Source organism: Aotus nancymaae, unplaced genomic scaffold (genome assembly GCF_030222135.1).
Source record: "Aotus nancymaae isolate 86718 unplaced genomic scaffold, 86718_ANA_hifiasm-v0.15.2.pri h1tg000065l, whole genome shotgun sequence".
Lineage (NCBI taxonomy): Eukaryota > Metazoa > Chordata > Mammalia > Primates > Aotidae > Aotus > Aotus nancymaae.
Window position 1 is genome coordinate 14,064,644 of NW_026988480.1, and position 24,818 is coordinate 14,089,461.

At 35.5% G+C, this 24,818-nt stretch overlaps 1 protein-coding gene across 2 annotated transcripts in view; it reads right to left on the reverse strand.

Moving 5' to 3' along the window:
- CDK13 (cyclin dependent kinase 13) overlaps positions 1-24,818 on the reverse strand; it is a 127,255-nt gene that overhangs the window by 70,735 nt on the left and 31,702 nt on the right. For both annotated transcript variants that reach the window (XM_012473569.2, XM_012473563.3), the window contains exons 3-5: positions 21,475-21,642; positions 19,648-19,787; positions 17,056-17,226 (exon numbers count right to left, since the gene is read on the reverse strand). In XM_012473569.2, coding sequence (XP_012328992.2) covers positions 17,056-17,226; positions 19,648-19,787; positions 21,475-21,642 — 479 coding nt within the window. The remainder of the gene's footprint in view (positions 1-17,055; positions 17,227-19,647; positions 19,788-21,474; positions 21,643-24,818) is intronic.

Below are 24,818 nucleotides of genomic sequence, written 5' to 3' on the forward strand. Positions count from 1 at the left end.
AACTCCTGACCTCAAGTGATCAACCCACCTCAGCCTCCCAAAGTGCTGTGATTACAGGCGTGAGCCACTGCACCTAGCCAAAATTATTATTTCTAAGAGAGCATATAAACAGATCTTTGGGAATTTCAGATTTTAAACTTTTTAATCTATTTAAAATAATCTCATCCTTCAAAGCTACCTTGCTTTTTCAAAATTTTACCTACAAAGTATTTAACCTATAGCTATACTGTTACCATCTTAAAAGTATATGTTATATTTAAGCAACTTTTATTTAGTCTAATTATGAATATTCCATTGAACTGCCATTATTTAATATAGTGTCTGCTAAAAGAGTTGGAAGTGTAGCAAGATGTATGTGTAACCTAAATAACATTCTGAGACAAATGCAATCACTGTTAACATTTTAAGAGTAGCATGCCAGTTCAGTCTTTCTTATGCAACAAAACACATTGGGGGAACAGCAGAAGGAAAAAGGAGAGCTCCAAAAATGAAGAGTAAAGGAGTATGAAAGTAACAATAAAGGAATCCTGGTTGGTAAAGTGGCTGCTGCAGAAATAACATGAGGCACTAAAACAATTTGGGCCGGGCACAGTGGCTCCCACCTGCTATCACAGCACTTTAGGGGGCTGAGACAGGCAGATTACTTGAGCCCAGGAGTTAGAGATCGGTTTTGGCAAAAGAAAGAAACCCCATCTCTACCGAAAATACAAAAAGTAGCTGGGCATGGTGGCATGCACCTGCAGTCCCAGTTAGTCAGGAGGCTGAGGCAGGAGAATCCCTTGAGCCCAGAAGGTGAAGGTTATAGTGAGCGGAGACTGCAACACTGCACTCCAGTCTAGGTGACAGAGCAAGACCCGGTCTCAAAAAAAAAAAAAAAAAAAAAGAAAGTTGAAAGTTTATCACTTATATTAAATCTAGACCATACTGTAAAATTGCATTTCACTTTCCAAAAACACGTTTAAAGCCAGAGACAAATAACAAAAAAACTTCACCAAAGTGCAAAAATCATTCAGTTTTTGTTACCCAAATTCTCGAGCAGTGAGAATGAAGCATATATTATGGTATACACTGGGTTTCTGATAACATCTTTATGACACTAACTCAATCAACCCTAAACCCTGCCCTTATCTCTGGGTCTCTTCTCATGTAAGCTAACAGATTCTCATATGATTTAAAACTCTCTCAGTTGGGTATTTTGTTATTCTGCCAAAATCATCCTGTTACAGTTTGAAGGTTAATTTCATATGCCAACTTGGCTAGCCTATAGTGCCCAGATGCTTGGTCAAAACCAGTCTACATGTTGCTATGAAGGTATTTATTACATAGGATCAATGTTTAAATCAGAAGACTTTGGGGAGAGATGAACCCTCACAATGTGAGTGGGCTTCATCCAAGCAGTTAAGGCCTTGAAAGAAAAGGATGAGGTCCACCAAAAAGGAAAAATTTCTGATTCCAGATTACCTTCAGACTCAAGACTGCTGGCCAGCCCTACAAATTTCAGACTTGCCAGTCTCTACAACTGTGTGACTTAATTTCTTAAAATAATTCTCTCTCTATATATATGTAAATATACATCCTACTGGTTCTTTCTTAAGGTAATAAACTGAATAATTTAGCTTAAGTTTATTACATTTTAACAGAAAATTTTCTTTTACAGCTTCAATGTGTTAAGTGACAATAATAAGCTGTATGTATTTAGAGGGAATTACTTAAACAGTTTTCACACAGGTATGTACCCATGAGACTGTGACTACAATTTAGTAAATATATCTATCATCCTCAAAAGTTTTGTGTTCCTAATATAAATTTTAACAAAAATTTTCATTAAACTTTACCTAGTCCTTTGTAAACAATGTGAATAACCTTCCTTATAATTTAACTTTTACATAACATATATAACTATATAGCATTCTATAGTAATAATATACCATAGTTCTGTTCAACAATTCTCTATTGTTGAGATATTTATGTTGCTGCTAAAGTTTTGTTATTATAAACAATACAATGAAGAACAGTCTTGTAGCTATATCTAGCCCTGATTACTGTTTAAATTTCTTTTTTTCAATTTTAATAGCTTTAGGAGTACAAGTGGTTTTTGGTTACATGGATGAATTGTATAGTGGTAAAGTCTGAAATTTTAGTGCACCTGTCACCTGAGTAGTATTCACCGTACTCTGCCTCCCACTCTCCCACTTTCTCAGTCTACATCCATTATACCACTTTGTATGCATTTGCATACCCATAGCTTAGCTACCACTTATAAGTGAGAACCTAACAGTATTTGATTTTCCATTCCTGAGTTACTTCACTTAGAAGAATGGCCTCCAGTTCTATGCAAGTTGCAGCAAAAGACACTCCCATTCCTTTTTATGGCTGCACGGTATTCCATGGTGTATACAAACCACATTTTCTTTATCCACTCATTGGCTGATGGGCACTTAGGCTGCTTCCATACCTTTGCAACTGTGAAGTGTGCTGCAATAAACATATGCATGCAGGTATCTTTTTGATATAATGACTTGTTTTCTCTTGGGTATGATTACTTCCTTATGTTTCCAAAAATACAATTGCAGAGTTAAAGAACACATTCTATTTTAAGAAATAATAATTATAATACTAACATAAAAGTTTATGTAGTCATTAGCACATGCCAGTTTCTATACTATGTCCTTAATAACTCTCTAAAAATTTTTACTCTCCAGCAGCATTATATTAATATGCTTGTCAATGATCCCATACCCTGATCAATTTTTCAAAAGCCTTCTTCCTCCCCACACTAACATCAATGTAATTATAGCCAAATTTCCATCAGTATGTTTTCAGACCACCTATCCATCTAACATGCATAAAAATAAAATCTTTTTTTTTTTAAGGGGGAAAGAGAAGGAGACCTTTATCCACCAGAAATTAAAATATACTATAGGGTGGTGATAATTAAAACAATATTATATGGTAGCAGGATACACAAACACATCAATGACACAGGAATGCTCAGAACATGTGGGAATTTTTTAAAAAGTGGGGGGCTGGGAGTGGTGGCTCACGCCGGTAATCCCAGCACTTTGGGAGGCGGGCAGATCACCTGAGGTCAGGAGTTCTAGACCAGCCTGACCAACATGGAAAAACTCTGTCTCTAGTAAAAATACAAAATTAGCTGGGTGTAGTGGTGCATGCCTGTAATCCCAGCTACTTGGGAGGCTGAGGCAGGAGAATCTCTTGAACCTGGGAGGTGGAGGTTGGGATGAGCTGAGATCACCCCACTGTACTCTAGCCTGGGCAACAAGAGCAAAACTCTGTCTCAAAAAAAAAAAAAAAAAAAAAGAACATGTGGGAATCTCATATGGGCTAAAGATGGCAGAACAGTATAAGATTTAAAGAAAAAAAAAAAGATTAAGACATCTAAATATTTTTCCAAACTATAATTTTTTTTTAAATACCTGCCAAGGATTCAGCCTTCCTAAGCATGAGAGAAAGCACCATTCCAAAAAAAAACCCAAACAGACAGACATGACCACATAAAGATTTAAATAACAAAGAACACAGAAAAACAGAGTTAAGGGCAAGCAATAAAAATGGAAAAATTATCTGACACATGAAACACATAAAACATTGACAGCTATATTTTAATCTCTCTCTGATCAGTAAGAAAATGTCAAAAGAACAGGCAAATTCACAGAGGAAATGGCAAAAATTATGGATAAAAAGGTTTGATTTCACAAACAATAGTGAAAAAGGTGTTACTTTCTCTTAGCAGATGGGCAAAACCAGAAAATCAATAATATACTGTGTTTCACTAAACTAGGTATTCTCATAAAATTTTGACTAGAATGTAAAAAAATTGAATAAACTTCTTATAAGTTAATTTGGCTATAACTATTAACATACAAAATAACTATCATTTAACTAGCAATTCCACTTTTAGAAATGTATCCTACGCAAGTCTCAAACAACATACATACAGATTTACACTTAATGATGTTTGGTAAAGCACTGTTAGTAGAAGCTAGAAATCAATAACCAAAATATCCATCTATATGGGCAAGCCCAATAAAATATAAAATATATCCAAATTACAGAATACTATCTCTGTTTTTTAAGTGGCTATATCATGGCACATAAAGATATCTATTTTACAGAATGTTGTATATTAATGCCTCAATTTTGAAAAAATTCATGAATAGAATAATGCATATGCTTGTTTTGCACAAAAAACTTGTGTGTAAAGAAACAAAAAGTGCAACTCTAGTGTCTCTTCACCATTGGCCATGATATTCTTATCTGCTACATATGCATATTCCCCTTCTATTCATTTATGCTTTTTATTTCTACATTTCCAATGTTTTAATTAACCCAAATATGATAATTTTATAATTCTAAAAAAATCAAGAGAGAAAAAATTTTAAAAACACTACCACTTTTTGACAGGCAAAAAGTCTGTATCACTTAAATTACATTTATTTTATTATGGTAAGGCTGGATGTTTTTTCTTACATTTACCAGAAATTACTTTTTTCTTATTGCCCTGCCTTATGTCCTTTTATAGTAAATCTTTAATCAGGTATAAAGGAGAACTGCACCTTCTTGTTTAAAAGAAAAGTTATGCCACAATTCATATTTCTCTTCAACATCAGAGGATATATTTCTAAAAATATATAACACCTGGAACAATACTCCCAAACTTTAACATTTGACTTTCAACAAAATTCTAACACAAACTAAAACAAGTAAGAAACCTGAAAGTTTTATATGGTAATTGCATGATGCATCAACTACTATACAAAGTCTCTCCTATCATATGGCATAGTAAGAGTGACATCCTAGTACATATAGGTTGACTCTAATGGTAATCATGAAGAAAGAATGGTGAAAATACTTCACATATTGCTGCATTTATGCCTCACAATAACCAAAAATGTGTAACGATCTTCATGTAACACTCAAGCTCAGAGACACTAATTTGCCCACATTCACACAACTACTAGGTGGCAGAAGTTAAACAATCCCCCCAACCTCACTGTCCTCTACTTTTCACAATGAAGAACAGTAGTTTAGTAGTTTCCTCCAACAGGGCTCCAAAACTGCACAGCAACGTAACAGGTAACTTTCAGCTTAATATCCTCTAAATACCACTCTGCCACTTCCACCCCTCTCACTGCTGGCATTTCTCCCAGTACAGAATTTAACTGCAGAATTCTATCTGTTCTTGTTGGCTAAAGTAACTCAACATCAGAGGATATGCTCCTTAACTTCCTCTTCTATTCTCCATTTCTAACCCGTATCAAGGCATCTGCTCTTTGCATTTCCCTTATTATCCGCTCCTGAGTTTCAATTCTCAGTCTTTTCACTGCCAGTTTGGGTTTGATCACAACCAATGACTCATTTTTTTCTTTCTGGTGAGTTAACCAATCACTCACAGCTAGTCAGATGTGACTGAAACTCTTCACTTTTCTTGACAACTTTTACTATTAATAATTAGAGGCTGCTTCTAAGCTTTCAGAAAAGGTGTGCTTTTTTTTTTTTTAACTTCTGGATCAACTCCATTACCGATGTCTGATCGCCACATAATAAAATTTCACTAGAGGACTAAAACTAAAATTTTTATTTCTTCCAAAATTCCATCCTACCTGCCTAATAAATATATTAATGATCTACTTCTGCCCTCAAAATCAATCTGCTACCAAGCTAAACTTTACTGCTGTGTGCTTACTATGTGCCATATTCTATGTGAAATATTTCACATGCCCTATATTACTAAATAATCACAACAAACCTATGAGATAGTCACTACTACCACATTTTCCAGATGAGGAAAACAGTATAGAATTCTAATTCATGTTCTTAACCCATTATACCATCATTATTACCTTATACCACCTGTTCCAAGAGCAAGTATTTCTAGTGCTCTAGTGCACTGTTCAGGAAATAGTGATATGGGAAAATGCTCTCCCCACTCTACTTTCCATTCCTATCCAACTCCCTTTCCTACTTGCCCACAGTTTCCTTTTCCATTGAACTCCTAACAGTCCCTTTGCCATGGATCATCTCCTGATGGGCATCCAACACATTCTGATCTCTTTATGTTCTTTAAATTTCAACACATGGTACTATCTCTACATTTCCTTGAAACCCAGAAGAAAGTCATGCTAAACTAAGAATTGAGCTTTTTTCCCTTAAAACATTATTTGGAATATCTTAAGTAAAACAGATTCCTTTATCTTCTACTGATTATTATTCTGGAACAGACTATAATCTATTTTATAAATATTTTCTTCTCAACTCACCCCCCCAAAAAAATAATTGATCACTAACATAAGCAACACATGGAGAACAAGAAAACCAGATGCCTGAATAGCTTTTAATGCTTTTCAGTCAAAAGATGGAACATTTTTACTATGTAAAACATATACTCAAAATCAATTAAGAAAAACACTAATACCCTAGTTAAAAAAGAGCAAAGGAACAGGTGCAGTGGCTCACACCTGTAATCCCAGCACTTTGGGAGGCTGAAGTAGGTGGATCACCTGAGGTCAGAAGAGTTCCAGACCAGCCTGGCCAACATGGAGAAAGCCTGTCTCTACTAAAAATACTAATTTAGTCAGGTGTGGTGGCACATGCCTGTAATCCCAGCTTCTTGGGAAGCTGAGGCAACAGAGTTCCTTGAACCCAAGAGGTGGAGGTTGTAGTAAACCGTGATTGCGCCATTGCAACTGGGCGATAAAAACAAAACTCTGCCTCAAAAAAAAAAAAAAAAAAAAAGGACCTAAACATGAAATGTATGTTTAAAGAAATACAAATGGGCTGGACACAGTGGTGCATGCCTGTAATCCCAGCATTTTGGGAGGCCAAGGCGGGCGGATCACTTGAGCCCAGGAGTTTGAGACCAGCCTGGGCAACACAGTGAAACCACATCTCTACAAAAAATTACAAAAATGAGCCAGGCGTGCTGGTATGTGCCTGTCATCCCACCTCCTTGGGAGGCTGGGGTGGGTGGATCACTTGAAAACAGGAGGTCAAGGCTGCAGTAAGCCAAGACGACTGCGCCACTGCACTGTAGCCTGGGTGACAGGGTGAAGTCCTGTCTCAAAAAATAGAAATATAAATGGCCTAGAAGTATAAGAAGCTATTCAAGCACCACAGAAATTAAAAAACATGTATTTAAAAGACAGTATTTTTTGTCTATCAAATGCCCAAAGATGAAATAAAATCACTACAAATGCTGATTAAAATGTACAATAAGCACTGTATTATTTTTTGAAAAAAGTAAGTGTTTTGATATTTTGGTTCCTTGGCATAGTATTCAAGGTCTAGCACCAAATTGGGTAGTAGCCTACCCTTACAGTCTCATCTTTTATTATAAGAGACACCCCTTCCACTGCAATTATCCCTCTCAATTTGCACTGTATTTTCATTAAACACAAAACTCATAGGAGCTAGTTATGGTTTTTTCCTTAAATAACAGCTTTATTGAGATGTAATTCACATATCATACATTCAACCACTTAAAGTATTCAATTGGTTTGAGTGTACTTGGAGTTCTGCTGCACCACAATGAATTTTAGAACATTTTCATGACCCTAAAAACAAACCTCATAAGCATTAGGAGTCATTCTCCACTTCCAATCCCCTCCCCATGTCTCTGGCAATCACCCATCTATACTCTGATGCTATCTGGCACCTATTCTAGACATTTCATATAAATGGAATCACATAATAAATAGTCTGTTATGACTGGCTTCTGTCACTTAGCATGTTTTCTTGGTTTATCCAAATTGTAGTATGTATCACTTCATCTCGTTTAATTTTTTGTGGTGAAATACACATAACATAATCTTAACCATTTTAAACTGTACAGTTCAGTGGCATTAGCATATTCACACTGTTGTGCAACCATCACTACCACCCCTCTACAGAACTCTTTTCATCTTGTAAAACTGAAACTCTACTCATTAAATAGTAACTCCCCATTCCCCTCTCCCTTAAGCCCCTAGTAACCATCATTCTACTTTCTGTCTCTGTGAATCTGAGTACTGTGGGTACCTCAAATAAGTAGAACATACATATATTATCTTTGTGACTGGCTTATTTCACTTGGCATGTCTTCAAGATACATCCATGTTGTAGCATGTATAAAAATTTCCTTTGTTTTCAAGGCTTAACAGTACTTAATTGTATGTACATACCACATTTTGCTTATCAGTTCTTTCATCCAAGGACACATGGATTGCTTCCACCTTGTGGTTACTGTGAATAATGCTGCTATGAACATGAGCTTACAAATCTCTTTGAGATGCTGTTTTCAATTTTTTATTTATTTTATTTTTTTCTGAGACAGAGTTTCACTCGGTCGCCCAGCCTAGGGTGCAGTGGTGCAATCTCGGATCACTGCAACCTCCACCTCCAGGGTTCAAGCAATTCTCCTGCCTCAGCCTCCTGAGTAGCTGGGATTACAGGCACCCACCACCACACCCAGCTAATTTTTGTATTTTTAGTAGAGACGGGGTTTCACCATGTTGGCCAGGCCGGTCTCGAACTCCTGACCTCAGGTGATCCACCCACCTCGGCCTCCTAAAGTGCTGGGATCACATGTGTGAGCCACCATGCCCAGTCTTCAATTTTTTATTATTTTTTAAATGTTTTATTTGACAAGTTCTCACTCTGTCACCCAGGCTAGAGTGCAATGGAATGATTATAGCTCACTGCAGCGTCAAACTCCTGGGCTCAAGTGACTCTCCGGCCTCCTGAGTACTGAGACTATAGCACGTGCCACCTCACCTCGTTAATTTTTTAATTTTCTGAAGAGATGGGGTCTTGCTATGTTGCCCAGCCTGGCCTTGAACTCCTGGACTCAAGTTATCCTCCCACCTTGGCCTCCTCCCAAAGTGCTGGGACTATAGCTATGAGCCACCACACCTAGTGACAATTCTTTTGGAGATCCAGTAGTAGAATTTCTAGAATTCTATTTCTGATTTTTTTGGGGGAAAGGCGATACTGTTTTCCACAGCAGCTGCACCATTGTACACTCTCACTAGCAGTGAGTAAGGGTTCCAATTTCTCCACATCCTCACCAACACTATTTCCTAGGGTTTTTTTTTTTGGTGTTGGTGGTGGTATTTTGTTTTTTAGAATAGCCATCTTAATGGGTATAAAGAGGTATCTCACTATGGTTTTGATTTGCATATCCTTAATAGCTAAGTTCTTGAACATCTTTTCATGTGCTTATTGGCCATTTGCATATCTTCTTTGGAGAACTATCTATTAAGATCCTTTGCCCACTTTTTAATCAGGTTGTCTTTTTTCATTATTTAGTTCTAAGAGTTCTTTATACATTTAAGATACAAGTCCCTTATAAAATATACAATTTACAAATATTTTCTCCCATTCTAAGTGTTGTCTTCTCATGTTCATGATAATGTCCACTAAAGGACAAAAGTTTAATTTTGATGAAGTTCAATAAAATCTATTTTTTTTCTTTTGTTGCTCCTGCTTTTGGTGTCATATCTTCTAAGTATCTGCCCAATCCAAGATCATAAAGACTTATTCCTATATTTCATTCTAAAAGCTTTACGGTTTTAGCTCTTACATTTAAGTCACTGATCCATTTTAAGTTAATTATTGTATGAGGTATGAAGGGGTCCAACTTCATTCTTTTGTGTGTGGATAATCAGTTATCCCAGCACCAGATGTTGAAAAGCTATTCTTTCCCTCTGAATCGTCCTGCCACCTTGTCAAAAATCAACTGAGCTTATAAAATGTGTGGACTTAATTTCTAGACTCTCAATTATATTATTGATCTATATGTTTATCATAATGCCAGTACACAAAATCTTGAGCATTCTAGCTTTATAGGAATTTTTTTTTAATTTATATAAATTTATCAAAATAGAGATGGGGTCTCACTATGTTGCCCAGGATGGTCTCAAGCTCCTGGACTCAAGTGATCCTCCTGTCTTGGCCTCCAAGGGCTTGGGATCACAGAAATGAGCAACAGTGTCCAGCCTGCAGGAAGATTCAAAATTGAGAAGTGTGAGGGTTCCAACTCTGTTCTTCTGTTTTAAGATTCTTCTGGCTATTCTAGCTCTCTTGAATTTGCATATGAATTTTAGAATCAGCTTGTCAGATTCTGAAAAGAAGTCAGCTAAGATTTGACAGGAATTGTGTTGACTATGTAGATCACTTTGAGAAGTATTGCCATCTTAATACTAAATTTTCTAATCAATGAACATGGAATGCCTTTCCATTCAGTCTTCTTTAATTTCTTTCAATGATGTTTTCTAGTATTCAAGATACATGTTTTACACTTCTTTCGTCAATTTATTTTGAGGTATTTCATTATCTTTAAGGCTTTTTTAAGTTAAATTGTTTTCTTCTTTTTTTTTTTTTTTTTCGAGACAGAGTCTCACTCTGTCACCAGGAGCCAGGCTGGAGTGCAGTGGCGTGACCTGGGCTCACTACAACCTCAACCTCCCGGGTTCAAGCAATTCTCTTGCCTCAGCCTCCCAAGTAGCTGGGACCACAGGCGCACGCCACCACGTCCAGCTAATTTTTTTTGTATTTTTAGTAGAGACGGAGTTTCACCATGTTGGCCAGGATGGTTAAATTGTTTTCTTAATTCTACTTTGTTCATTACTCGTATACAGAACAACTGATTTCTGTATATTGATCTTATATGCTTCCACCCTGCTGAACTTATTAGTTCTAACAGTTTTTTAGTGCAGGGATCCCCAATCCTAGTACTGGTCTGTGGCCTGTCAGGAATCAGGCCACACAGCAGATGAGTAGCAGATGAGTGAAGCTCCAACTGTTTTTTATTTAGTTTTGAGATGGAGTCTCACTCTGTCACCCAGGCTGGAATGCAGTGGCATGATCTCAGCTCACTACAACCTCTGCCTCCAGGGTTCAAGTGATTCTCCTGCCTCAGCATCCTGAGTAGCTAGGATTACAGGTGCATGCAACCATGCCCGACTAATTTTTCTATTTTTAGTAGAGCCAGGGTTTCCCCATGTTGTTCAGACTGGTCTCAAACTCCTGACCTCAAGTGATCTGCCCGCCTCAGCCTTCCAACGTGCTGAGATTACAGGCGTGAGCCACCAGGCCTGGCCCTCCATCTGTATTTTACAGTCACTCCCCAATGCACACATTACTGCCTGAGCTCCATCTCCTATCAGAGCAGCAGCAGCATTAGATTCTCATGGGAGCACAAACCCTAGTGTGAACTGTGCATGTGAGGGATCTAGGTTGCACACTACTTACAAGAATCTAATGCCTGACTATCTGTCACTATCTCCCATCACCCCAAGACAGGACCATCTAGTTGCAGGAAAACAAGCTCAGGGCTCCCAGTGATCAATATTATGGTGAGTTATTTTATCACATATTACAATACTAATAAAAATAAAGTACACAATAAATGTAATGTGCTTGAATCATCCCAAAACCATCCCCACCTCCCCTACAGTCCATTTTTTCCTTCCATTTTTCCTGTGGAAGGAAAAATGACCTTCCACAAAGCTGGTCCCTGGTGTCAAAAAGGTTGGGGTCCACTGTTTTGGTGGATTCCACAGGATTTTCTATACTTTAACGCACATGCACATATAAACACACACCCAAACCAAAGATAGTTTTACTTCTTTCTTTCCCATTTGGACACCTTTTATTTCAGTTTCTTGCCTAATTGCCCTGGCAGGAACCTCCAGTACAATGCTGAATAGAAGTGGTAGAAGCAGATATTCCTGTTTTTCATAAGATGTCCTTTATCAGGCTGAGGCAGTTCCCTTCTATTTCTAGGTTGTTGAGTGTACCCTGGACTTGGGAGTATAAATTGGCACCTTTTATTCTGGAAAACAACTTGGTGATATATGTCAAGAAGTTTCAAAATTTAAAAACTCTGGCCTATCAATTCAATTCCTATTGATCTACTTAAGGAAATAATCAGATGTTTAAAAAATGTTTTACCCCTAAGGACATTCAGAATGGAAGGAAATCTGTTTCTAGTATCTATGACCCACCGACTCCTAGGATTGATGCAACAGCTGCTCATTATGTAAGACTTTTATCTTCAAAACTTCATTCCTAACCAAACCAGTAATTCGGAATTGATTAGGACTTTTCCTAGCAGAAGAAGCCTCTTCTTTAGCTGAAGGCATATGAATAGTGGCAGGCTAGAATAGCCAAACATAAAACTTCAATATAAGGAACTATAGTGAAATGCCCAAAGGAACTTAAATATGCAAAATGGAGGAATGAAATACAATTCAGGCTACATTTCACTCACGTGACATTATGCCATTACAAAAGCATTTTATTAAATAAGACAAAAGAAGCAGAACCTTCATTTCGTACTAATCATACAGATGTGAGAAAACAGACACTAGAGGAAAATAGAGATAAATGATGATAGTGACAGTATCTGGGTAATCTTATTTTCTCCTTTATACTTTGTTTTTCAAATATGTGACAAATATTTCTTTTATAATCAAGTAAAGGAAACCAATACATTAACATTCTTCTTTCTCCTTTTCTGCTCCACCCCCAAAAAGGTACTAACTCTACATAGTAACAGTACTACACCAACAGAGGGGTAGAATTCTAAAACTATGAATCCCTGACCTTATACCTTAATTGTAAATTTCCCCACATAAAATTCCAGATAAAAATAAAATTAGAACTGAGACTATTTTGCAAGTTTTATCTTTTATATAACATAATGAATAACACAATATAGGCAGCCCCCACTATAAAAAAAAGAAGTAACTTATGAGTGACTTTCAACCATGCCTTAACATGCTGCTAGGAGCCCTACTGTTACAAGAGCATTTTATTTTTAACAACAACAACAAAAAAAAACCCTGCAAGTTCATTTCTTTCTTTAGGAGGAAAAAAAGAGACATAGTTTATAGTTGCTAAGAACAGACTCCTTAGTAAAGCTCCCTGACTTACTGGGTAGGTTCCAGGGTCTGTTATCATTTAAGTTTTTTCACTTCTTTTGAAACTCAATACCTTCAACTGAAATTTTAACAATTATAGATTAACTAAGTTAACAATAAAGAAAAACCACTATGCAAATCAGGTTTGTCATTCATATATTAGTCTGATTCAATTCTAGCAGTGTTTTCGATTCTTCTGGTTTCAGAAACTAGGTTGAGTCAGGGACCAGATGTTTGTTTGTTTAATATCCCCAGTATTTAGATGGGCATTATTCAATGTTAAGATGATGGAAATCTTCTATAACTTCACTGTCCAAAATGTAGCCAGTAACCACATGTAGCTATAGAGCACTTGGAACGCAACTAATGCAGTTAAGGAACTAAACTTTTTATTTTATTTAATATTAATTAACTTAAATAGCTACATATGGCTAGTGGCTACTGCACTGGCCAGCCCATATCTATCTAGAACCTGGCACAACAAACATTTGTGGAAAGAATGAACAAATCAGTGTTGCTATCTTCTTAAACCTTAAGAGATACTAGCAGTTCTAAACTGTGGGAATATAAATTTATACCTAGAAAAACACAAGGTAAATAATTTGGAAGCTAGGTATTCTTTAGGGGATATGACAATATTTTGCTGCCTTGTAAAAACAAGTCATGACAACTAACAATTAGAATGTCTTCCACTATACCTATCCAAACTGTACACACCTTTAACATTCCACCTGTTCCATAGAACCTTCCTACCTCTTCCTTTCATTCATTCACTTACTCGAAATTTAATGATAATCAACTGTGTGATGCACACAATTAACACAAAGAATAAAATTCAGTCCCTGCCCTCAGAAAAACAGTAAGAATAACATATGAAAACATGAGAAGTTATATGAAAATACAAGTTATGGCCAGGCAAGGTGGCTGATGCCTGTAATCCTAGCACTTTTGGAGGCTGAAGCGGTTAGATCACTTGAAATAATGAGTTCAAAACCAGCCTGGCCAACACAGTGAAACCCCATCTCTACTAAACATAGAAAAAAACTAGCCAGGCATGGTGGCTTACATCTGTAATCCCAGCTACTTGGGAGGCTGAGGCAGGAGGATCACCTGAGGTCAAGGGTGCAGTGAGCCCTAATTGCATGCCACTGCACTCTAGCTTGGGTGACAGAATGAGACTCCGCCTCAAAGAAAAAACAAACCAGACAAACAAACAAAAAAAAAAAACAAGAAAAAGCTTCTTCAGCATCTGTAAGTTTCTGCACAAAAATATACTCATGACTTGGTGATATCACTTAACCCTAATTCCTTCTTTAAGATGAAATAATATTTCACTTTTGGCAGAGCATATGGCTCATGCCTGTAATCCAAGCACTTTGGGAGGCCAAGGTGGGCAGATCTCTTGAGGTCAGGAGTTCAAGACCAGCCTGGCCAACATAGCAAAACCCCGTCTCTACTAAAAACATAAAAATTAGCTGGGTGTGGTGACCCACACCTGTAATCCTGGCTACTTGGAAGGCTGAACACTCATTTTAGAGTAGCCCATAATATTTAACCAGTGTTCATGAACTGTCTTTATGCTCTAGTATGACAATCAAAATTAGTTCAACACCACACAGCACAGCAATCACAATTAGTGTTATGTCATACAGTTAGCATGGTCAGGATTAAACTCCAAATCTAGTTCCCTTTTCAGAAAATCATGTTGCCTCATCATAGTTCCCATAAAAATTATTAGATTCATTTAAGAAAGAATTATGTTTTAAATTGTATAACCTCTCACATACTCTAATGCATTTAACTAACTCCAGATACCTACATGTAACTTCTCACATAGTAAAACATGTTCTTATTTATCATGACTCATAGAATTACAAACAGGATTATGGTAGGAAGAAAGATGATGAAGGGTGCAAATAACATGAAAATCGACGATTTCTGAAATGCAGTGCTAGGCAATGACAAGAAATAAAACTAAAAACAAAGCAAAATACAAAGGCTCAGGGAATTTTAACCTGATAAAATAAATTACGATCATAATTAAAGACTATTAATAACTATTCATATATTCACAGGTACTATTTTTTCTAAGTATTAAAGTATAAATAGGATTATTAAAAAAATAGAGCTCATATATTCATTCAGGAATTAGTCATTCAGCACATTCTACGGTCCAGCTGCTGAGTTAGGTAAGAGGTATAACAGTGAATACAACAGGTATGGTTCCCATTTATCTGTATAGAAACAAGTAATAAACCATTATAATTATTCCCACTTATTAGGAAACATTAAATTGCCTGTGTCTATATATAGTGGAAAGTGGGAAGGCTGATCAGATAAGGTCTCACTAATGAATAAAGCAACATTCAGGCTAAGATCTTAGGCGTGAGAATTTAACCTTTCAAATTGTGCGTGCATGCATGTGTGAATGAGTGTCTGTGTGTGTGTGTGTGTGTGTGTGTGTGTGTGTGTGTGTGTGTAGCTTGGTAGACAATCAAAATGGCATAGAAGGGATTGGAGAAGTAGGCAGGCAGGTGATCTCATAGATAAAAAAAAGCAAGACGTCCCCAGGATGCTGGAGGAAAAGCAAATATACTAATTTAGCTAGAGCAGGAGGTTAATGCAAAACAAACAGAATTTGCACAACACTTTCATGTTTAAAAGTCTTAATTTAATTCTTACTAAGAGAGATAATGTTTCTCTTTTAAGGATGAAGGGATAACAGACTCAAAAGGGCTAAAAGTCTTGCTAATAAGGCCACACTCACTAATACACTAAGTCTCAAGATCCAGACATTCTAACTCAAGTTACACCATTACCCCTTCTACTACACACTAAGTAGTAATGAAAACTAAAGTTAAAAAGACAAATCAGGTTAAAAGTCAAGCTGAGGAATCCAATCTTTACTAGGGACAAAAAGTAACGGAAGTGACATCAATTAAAAAGATGATTCTGAACCCCATATTGTATACAGAATACTTTCAAACAGTTCCTTTATGCAAAATAACTACGATGTAGCATATCAATCATTTTGAATTGTGTCCCCCGGAAGAATAAGAGTGAGAGTGAGAGAGAGTGAGAGAGAGAGTGTATGTGAGTGAGTGTGTGTGTGTAGAGCTGGGGAGGAGGACAGGAGGCTAAGTACCATGTTCAATCAGAACATATCTATTTGTATCTTTTTCTTATCGTTTTTAGAGATACAGTCTTGCTCTGTCACTCAGGTTGGAGTGCAGTGGCACAGTCATGGCTCACTGAAGTCTCCATCTCCTGTACTAAAGTGAACCTCCTGCCTCAGCCTCCTGAGTAAATGGAACAATAGGCATGTACCACCATGCAGGGCTAATTTTCTGATTTTTTTGTAGAGATAGGTTCTCATTATGTTTCCCAGGCTGGTCTTGAACTCCTGGGTTCAAGTGATCCTCACACCCTGGACTCCCAAGTGTTTGGCTTATTGATGTGAGACACTGTGTCTATTTTATGTTAGATTTAGTTTGAAAAAAAATTTTTGCTGTTTGCAAACCTCAGAATATAAAGTCGTAAACTTTGGTTCTAAAATCTTACTACAGAGATGTAAAACATATCAGCAGTAGAGCATTGCTTTCACCCATCATGTCCCCTATAATAAGTATGTAATAACTATAATAAGCAGACTAATTTTTTGTCAGCTTCTCTGCTAAATAATTATACAGATATACATACCCCACCATAAATTATTAAAGGAAATTTCAAGTACAGATTTTTGCCTCCACACTTTAAGAAATAATATATATGGCTACCATGATATTTCCTTGTATGTTAAGGCATTTGTAACATAAAAATGTAGGGTAAAAATAAAATTCTATGAACTAGTTTTTCAACTACTAAAAAATGAATACTAAAAACTATACACTGATGCCCAAAAAGACACATACTACTAGTGAATACTTTATGTGTAATATTGGCAAATACTCTTTACGAAGCTTACTCAAAAACGACTAAAGTAAGTAAATTCTTCAACTCTACCAAACTTAAAAATACAGAGTTTCACATTAGAGCAACAGCATCTAATTACGCAAATAGTCACATCTATTAAAAAAATTTGCAAGTTAGCAACATCAATCATGAATACAAAATAGTAAATATGCACACACACCTTTGTCCTTCTTAAAATCCAAAGCATCTTCTTTATCAGTCACTATTTCCTTCATATTGATAATACTCTGATGGGTAAGCTGCCGGAGAATTTTAATTTCTCGAATTGCTGTAATTGGAAAGCCTTCCTTTTCATTATCCAGACGTACTTTTTTTAAGGCTACCATTTCTCCTATTAAGGAAATTAAATAAAATCAGGTTACCAGCTGACATGCAAGCAGATGACATCTTTCTTAACTTTAAATGTATTTTAATCCAATTCTGTTCCTAATTCTCAAAAATACAACACAAAAAATGTTTGTTTCCAATATAGCAAATCATAATATTTATAGTTCAAAAAATTAAGTCTGTCATTAAATAGATCATGGCATATTTATATAAACCAGGGAATACTATACAACTGCTAGAAAGAATGAGGTAGGTCAAATACATTTCCCCATTTATATATTTAGTGAAAAAAGTAAGATACTTTTACATTCACTCGGGAAGGAAAAGATAGACAGATAGACAGACAGACAGACAGACAGACAGATAGACAGATAGAAAAAAGAAAGATGCTAGGCCAGGTGTGGTGGCTCACGCCTGTTCCCAGCACTTTGGGAGGCCGAGGTGGGCGGATCACAAGGTCAGGAGTTCAAGACCAGCCTGGTCAACATAGTGAAACCCCGTCTCTACTAAAAATACAAGAAATCAGCTGGGTGTTGTTGGGAGCGCCTGCAATCCCAGCTACTCAGGAGGCTGAGGCAGGAGACTTGATTGAACCTGGGAGGTGGAGGTTGCAGTGAGCCAAGATCACACCACTGCACTCCAGCCCAGATGACAGTGCGAGACTCCATCTCAAAAAAAAAGATGCTGAAGAGTGGGTAGTAAATCACACTGTCATTTTTATTCTTTTTAAGCGAATGAGGCAAATGGTAAATAGCCAATATGCTTATGTATGCATAAAATTTCTCTGAACAGAAGAGGAAAAACTCTATCAGTTAAAAATTATGCTCTGACATACTACTTGCTCAAACCTGGCCAGTTACCTAGTAGTAAAACTGGAATTCAAAATCCAGTTACTTGTCTCAAAAATATGTGTTTTTCACCACTACACTAAATTGCTACATAATTTAGGTATGAGTCAGCTTTGCGTCAGAAATGATCCAGAAAGTAAATATACACACATACACAAGCTTTATTATAGTGAATAATAATAAGTTCACTATAATAAAGTTTGTTCATTCCACTTCTTTGGAGAAAAAACATGTTCTTACAAATTTTCTAAAAGAACAAAGTTTATTCTTTTAATCATTACAACTTATTCTATTCATTTTTTATAAAATTCCTCCTATATTGTATATGAGTCCTTGTTTTACTAAACAGTTTTAAAAGTTGTAATTTAATCTTTTTGATAACACATCATTATAAATACCAATTATTACTCTATGCAGTAATTGCCCTCAGTAGTTTCTAACCATAAGGGCATCTCCCATATACTATATGGCCTCAAATAGCTATGCTATTTTAATCTATTGGCTTCTTTTTTTTTTTTTCTAGAGGAGTCTCATTCTGTTGCCCAGTCTGGAGTGCAGTGGCGCAATCTCAGTTCACTGTAACCTCTGCCTCCAGGGTTCAAGCAATTCTCCTGCCTCAGCCTCCCAAGTAGCAGATTACTGGTGCCGCCACCATGCCCAGCTAATTTTTGTGTTTTTATTTTATTTATTTATTTATTTACTGAGATGGAGTCTCGATCTGTCACTCAGGCTCGAGTTCAGTGGCACTATCTCAGGTCACTGCAACCTCCAGCCCCCCTGGTTTCAAGCAATTCTCCTATCTCAACCTCCTGAGTAGCTGGGTTTACAGGCGTATGCCATTATGCCCAGCTAATTTTTGTGTTTTGGGTATAGACGGGGTGTTGTCATGTTGACCAGGCTGGTCTCGAACTCCTGGTCTCAGGTGATCTGCCTGCCTCAGCCTCCCAAAGTGCTGGGATTACAGGCATGAGCAACCACACCCAGCCTATTGGTTTATTTCAATAAGGAATTATGAGTAAAGAAAGATAAATTACTAGCTCTATGCATTATTAAGTAAAATACATAGCTTCTGAAACAGCTACTTTTTGCTCTCCTATGAGGCCTTTTAAAACTTTCTGAGTTCCTGATTACGTTCTGAAAGATTAAGCTGCTAAAACTGGCCTCCAAGGGTAGTTTCTGCATGAAAAAAACTGAAAACTAAAATGAAAGTGTTGGGCTTATGACAAAAAAATTTACTACTAAGATTAATTCAGGTCAAGATACTTTTCCCTCTGATTAATAACAGTATAAGAATTATTCACCATGAAAGAAGAAAGAAAAACTAAATCCTACCATACAGTATGTCACAAATACTAAAGGTACACTTTTTAAAATATGAACATATACAGACCCACTTACATGTACTCAGATCTTACGTAAGTGCATATATAGAATAAAATAAAAAACAAGATGAAACAAACACACAATAAATTTGAATTAAACTTTTTGGAAAATTTCCATAAGCTAAACACTAGAAGAGAAACAGAAACTAAGCACATTCCATAGGCCCAAAGATCCCCACAACTTGGCATTCTTACCAGTGTCTTTATCCCTGGCTTTGTAAACTTGTCCGTAAGTACCTTCTCCAATAATTCCGATGATATCAAATTTATCCACGCAGCGTTTTCCCCAGTCAATATCTTTTTCTTTGATTTCACCATAGCGAGGCCCACATATTCTATCAAATACAGTTCTAAAGTTTTTATATACAATCAAGCAAATTGAATCAACTGTTCAATAACTCAGTATCTACCCGCCACCCAATTGTATACTCTTTATTTTTCCCTACCGTTGCAATATTTATGATCATTTATCCAAAACAAGTAACAACAATTTGGTATTGTAAGTTATCATAAAAACTGAGGTATCATTTCTACATACTGACTCTTCCTCTGTAGATAAGTATTTAAACTCAGAAAAAAAGTAGTAGAGCTTGTATGAAGGGCTTACTTTTCAGAAATAAAATGTAATTTCTCAATGAGTAGATGAAACCAACACTAGTAGAGTCAAAATTCTCTAACCAAACTCCAGAAAGTTTTATTTTTCATCCATTAACAATATGTATTTTTAAAGAACAAGTGCTTGATAATGAATGTTAACAAAAATCTAACTATAAAACTTATCGACAAATTTAGACTTATGGCTGGATAAAATTATCTGAAAAACATCAAAAAAAGATTTTTCAGTCTAAGAGAGTACAAAAGGTATTAATATAACCAACTCTCAGGAATCCACATTTAAGCAGATACAGACAGACAGGTAGGACAAAAATCCAAAAATCTTACAGTCTTCAAAAAGATACATAATTTTGTAGTATTTTAATATTCTACTAAATCACAGAAATTCAAGTCAAAGAATAAACTGCAGTATTCAAGAAGAGACTATTTTCTAGCTTTTAAATTTTCTTTGGATCCTTCTTGCTTTGTTGCCCAGGCTAAAATACAGTGGCACACAATCACAGCTCACTACAGCCTCTTCGGCTCAGGTGATCCTCCTGCCTTAGCCTCCTGAGTAGCTGGGACCACAGGCGTGCACCATCACACCCAGCCAATTTTTTTTTTTTTTAATTATATGTAGAGATGGGGTCTCCCTATGTTGCTCAGGCTGGTATCAAACTCCTGAACTCAAGTGATCCTCCCACTTCAGCCTCCCAAAGTGCTGGGATTATAGGCATGAGCCACTGTGCCAAGCCAGTTTTCTAGCTTTCTATTCCATTTAGAAAATGATCTCAAATTCATACACTAGGCACTACCTGAACTGCAATTCTAAAATCATATCTAACTTAAAAGTCTTCTCTGTCCCTTAGAAGTTTAAAACAAAAAAAAAAAGCACCAATGCTCCCTGCCTTTAACTGATTAACAGGTTTTAAAGAAAAGTGTTCTCTCTAGGCACTTACTTGAAGCTAATTTAGGATACAGATTTCAAACCTTCTTCTACTCCATCTCTTGCAAAATGAAGAATACATTTGTTTATGGGAGAAAACGGAGGTAAAAGCAAAGGAAATAGCAGCTTGCCCATTACTAATTTTATTTGGGCTCACTAAATGCTGACTTCTACTCTGCCCAATTTCAGTGTTTCTGTGTTATTTCAATCTCTTAATAAAGTATCTTTAACATATACAATAAATACCCAAGGAAATTAATACATTACAAATCATGAGAAAATTAAATTTGGTTTTATTAGTCATTGTGAATAAGAATGCAAGCAATTATGATTTTTTTCAAAACTCTAATAGAATTCATATATTTAAGTTGAAAGAATAAGTACATTTTTAATTTTAAACCTTAATTTAGTGTTTTATGAATTTCTGATGACCCAGAATCACTGCTGGTCAATTTAAGAGCAGGTAGAAAGCAAGCACATACTTAGGCCTCCTTTTACTATGCAACTGTGTTGCTGTTTTCTTTTCCTCTGGACTCTTTGAGAGATCATCTCCTCCAGGTAGCTCAGGGGGCAGCGGTAAATCAGCAAGTAGACATCGGAGTTTCTTTTCTACTTCTTTTTTAACTTTTACTGAAATGTTTCCTCGTAAGCTAAAAATGAAAGAAGTCAGATAAATAAAACAAAAATTTTGTTGAGTAATAAAAATTGTGCTCATGTCTTACATTTAAGTAGCAACAATCATGAATAATTCAACAATACTTCACATTATAAGACTATTGTCTGAGTTTCTTTCCAGCTAAAGTAATACACTATATTCAACTGTAAAATGCAAAATTTGGGGTACAAATGATACACAATTAGGTAAAAACTAAGGAAATCTGTCTAACGTAGGAACTTTAATGATAACTTTGTATCAATATTGATTCACTATTACCCAGTGTACCATACTGATGTAAGACATTATGGTGAGAAAACCAGGGACAGGGTATTCAGGGTCTCCGTGTTATCTTCATAATTTTTCTACAAAGGTAAGATTGTTATAAAAATAAAGTTTATTTTTTAAAATGATATAGGATTAACTATAAAACTGCACATTAAAATTAAAAATCAACTAAACATGCTTTGCAATAAAACTCAGTTTTGCAAAGCATTTGTTTTTTTGTTTTGTTTTGTTTTGTTTTTTAAGCTACAGTTTCTTTCAAAAAAGAGCTTACAGTCTGGAAGATAGGTAGGCAATAGGATAAAGCATTATACAAACAAATTCCTAGAGTATTGTAGTAGCTAATGGGTCGCTAAATCAGGTCTGAAATACAGTAAAGGCTTCTTTTTAGAAAAGGTATCATCTGAACACCATCTGAAAATAGGCCTATTCAGAATAACTTACTTAGAAAACTATAGTCTCTAACTTGTAATTAGGCTTTAGTCAAAAGTTCCTATTTGTCTGAAGATTCAAATCAAGATTTTTGTGAGCAAAAAACTTAAGTCTTAATTTCACTTACAATTTAAAATTTAAAAGGTTACCTATATTAAATGTCAGTATATTAACTATCAAATATTACTTTCCAAGAATGTTACATAATTTAAAACTTTACACTTTTATTAAATATTAGCAATAATCAAATAGAAAATATATGATTTTTAAAAACGTTTCTGTACACCATAGCAACAAAAACAATAAAATGCCTTAAAAAGAAATATACATGAGCAATAGAAAAAAAAAATATCTGACTAAAGAACATAAAATTAGATCTGAACGAATGAAAAGAAACCATGTTTTAATAGGGGAAACTCTAATATTATAAAGCTGTCACCAAATTATGACTCTATTACATTTAAGAGTTCAAAAAAAATCCAAGAGATTTTTTTTTTAAATACAACTTGACAAGCTGATATAAAATTTGTCTAAGAATAAAGGCAAAAGAACTGCCAAGAAATTTCTGAAAAAGTAAAATTAAGTGGGACTTGCCCTATCAACCTATACAAAGATCTAGAACTAGAAGCCAAAGTTTAATTGAAGTCAAAGGATATATATTACTCACTCTATTCAATGTTTTATAAAGAACTATGAATTGTAATTTTAAATCCAAAGATTTACATAATATTCAGGTTCTAGGCTTCCTTTTTAAAAAAAAAAAAAAAAAGTAAAAGCTCTAATACACTGGGCTTCAATTCTTATACAGCGACATGGTGTTGAGGTTCAACAGCAGAGTGGTTTACTCATCATTAATTTACACCATTCCCTTCACATTTATATTACTGTCTACCCCTAAAATAGAAATTTGAGTTTGGGAGCCAATACACTATGTATCTAAAGACATTACAACAGTAAGATACTGACAAAGAAATAAAACATGTTAAAAGAAAAGAAAGTAGAGAAACACGTATCTGTAAGAATTTTTATGTATGTCATTTCAAATTAGTGAGGTGAATTATTCAATAAACGATACTGGTAACAACACTGGGTTGGGGAGAATAAAGAATCAGAACACTTCTTTACACGATAACCAAAACCAAATTTCTCTAAGATCTGACTTAACCTTCTTAAATTTTATAAACCTAGATATCTTAAAGGAAAGAGAACAGACTTGACTAGATTAAAACGGAAAACATTCATATGACCAAAAGCAAAACAAATGACGAGGATAAGCAATAAACTCTGAGAGGCAAAGGTCAACATCCCTAAAATAACAATTAAAAATCAATTGGAAAAAGGAAAACAACTTTAAGGAAAAGCTAGCACAGAATGTGAGCAAGCAATTCACCAGAAAAATAATAACCAATAAACATTCAAGAAAATACTATACCTCATTATCAAAAAAATACAAAATTAAACAATTACATATTTTAAAGACTGTCAAAATTGACACTATCCAAAACTGTTAAAGCAATTTCATATATCTGGGTGCATAAATTAGTATATAGCCTTATTAATACATTAATTTGGCAGTTTCTATCATATTTTTAATGTGCATACTTTAACATATAACCATCCTATAAAAATTAATTAAATATACAAAAAATATTAATATATAAGGAGAGTTTAATAGCAAATAATTATACACCTAAGTATCCATTAATCAACAGTAGAAGAACATGATATATCCATTCCTGTAATAATACTGGGCCCATCCATACCAACATGGAAAGATCTCCAACACATTAAATGAAAAAGCAAGTCAAGAAACGTTATCCATGGTATGATCTTAATTTTTTAAAAAAGTAAAGAAAACAATTACATTCTGTGAAAACACATAGATTACCATCTATCTTATGATTTTGCAGGAAAATAGACTCCAATTTTGGGAATGAAGCAAAATTCAAAGTGAGCCTAAGATATACCTTTGACTAGAAAGCAAGGAAACACTGAAAAACAAATGAGATCATGTCAAAATAATAAAGGAGTCAGCTTACAGGAGCTTGCACTGGCCAAATTTCAGACAATGTGAGGGTCAAAAAGAATAGTGGCTATTACTATCAGTAACACAGAATAAAAATCCATGAGAGTAGAATGATTAAATGGGATGTGAGTAACATGTATTTACAAAAGACGGCCAGCTAATGTTAAAATGAATGGCAGGATTAGAAAATCACCATTTTTAATTTGGGCAGCAGCAATAGGAAAAAAAAAGTCACCATTTGCAGCCCCTACTATAGTAACTGAATTAGACAAATATCATTAATGGTTGCTAAACCATTAGGTGATAGGCTGTTGGGAAAAAGGATATTCAATCATTGTCAGAAGTATTAACCTATAGCTCACTTCTAACTGCAAAGCAAACTCCAGGTATACACCCTCATACATGGAGAGACCTTAAGGTTGGTCATT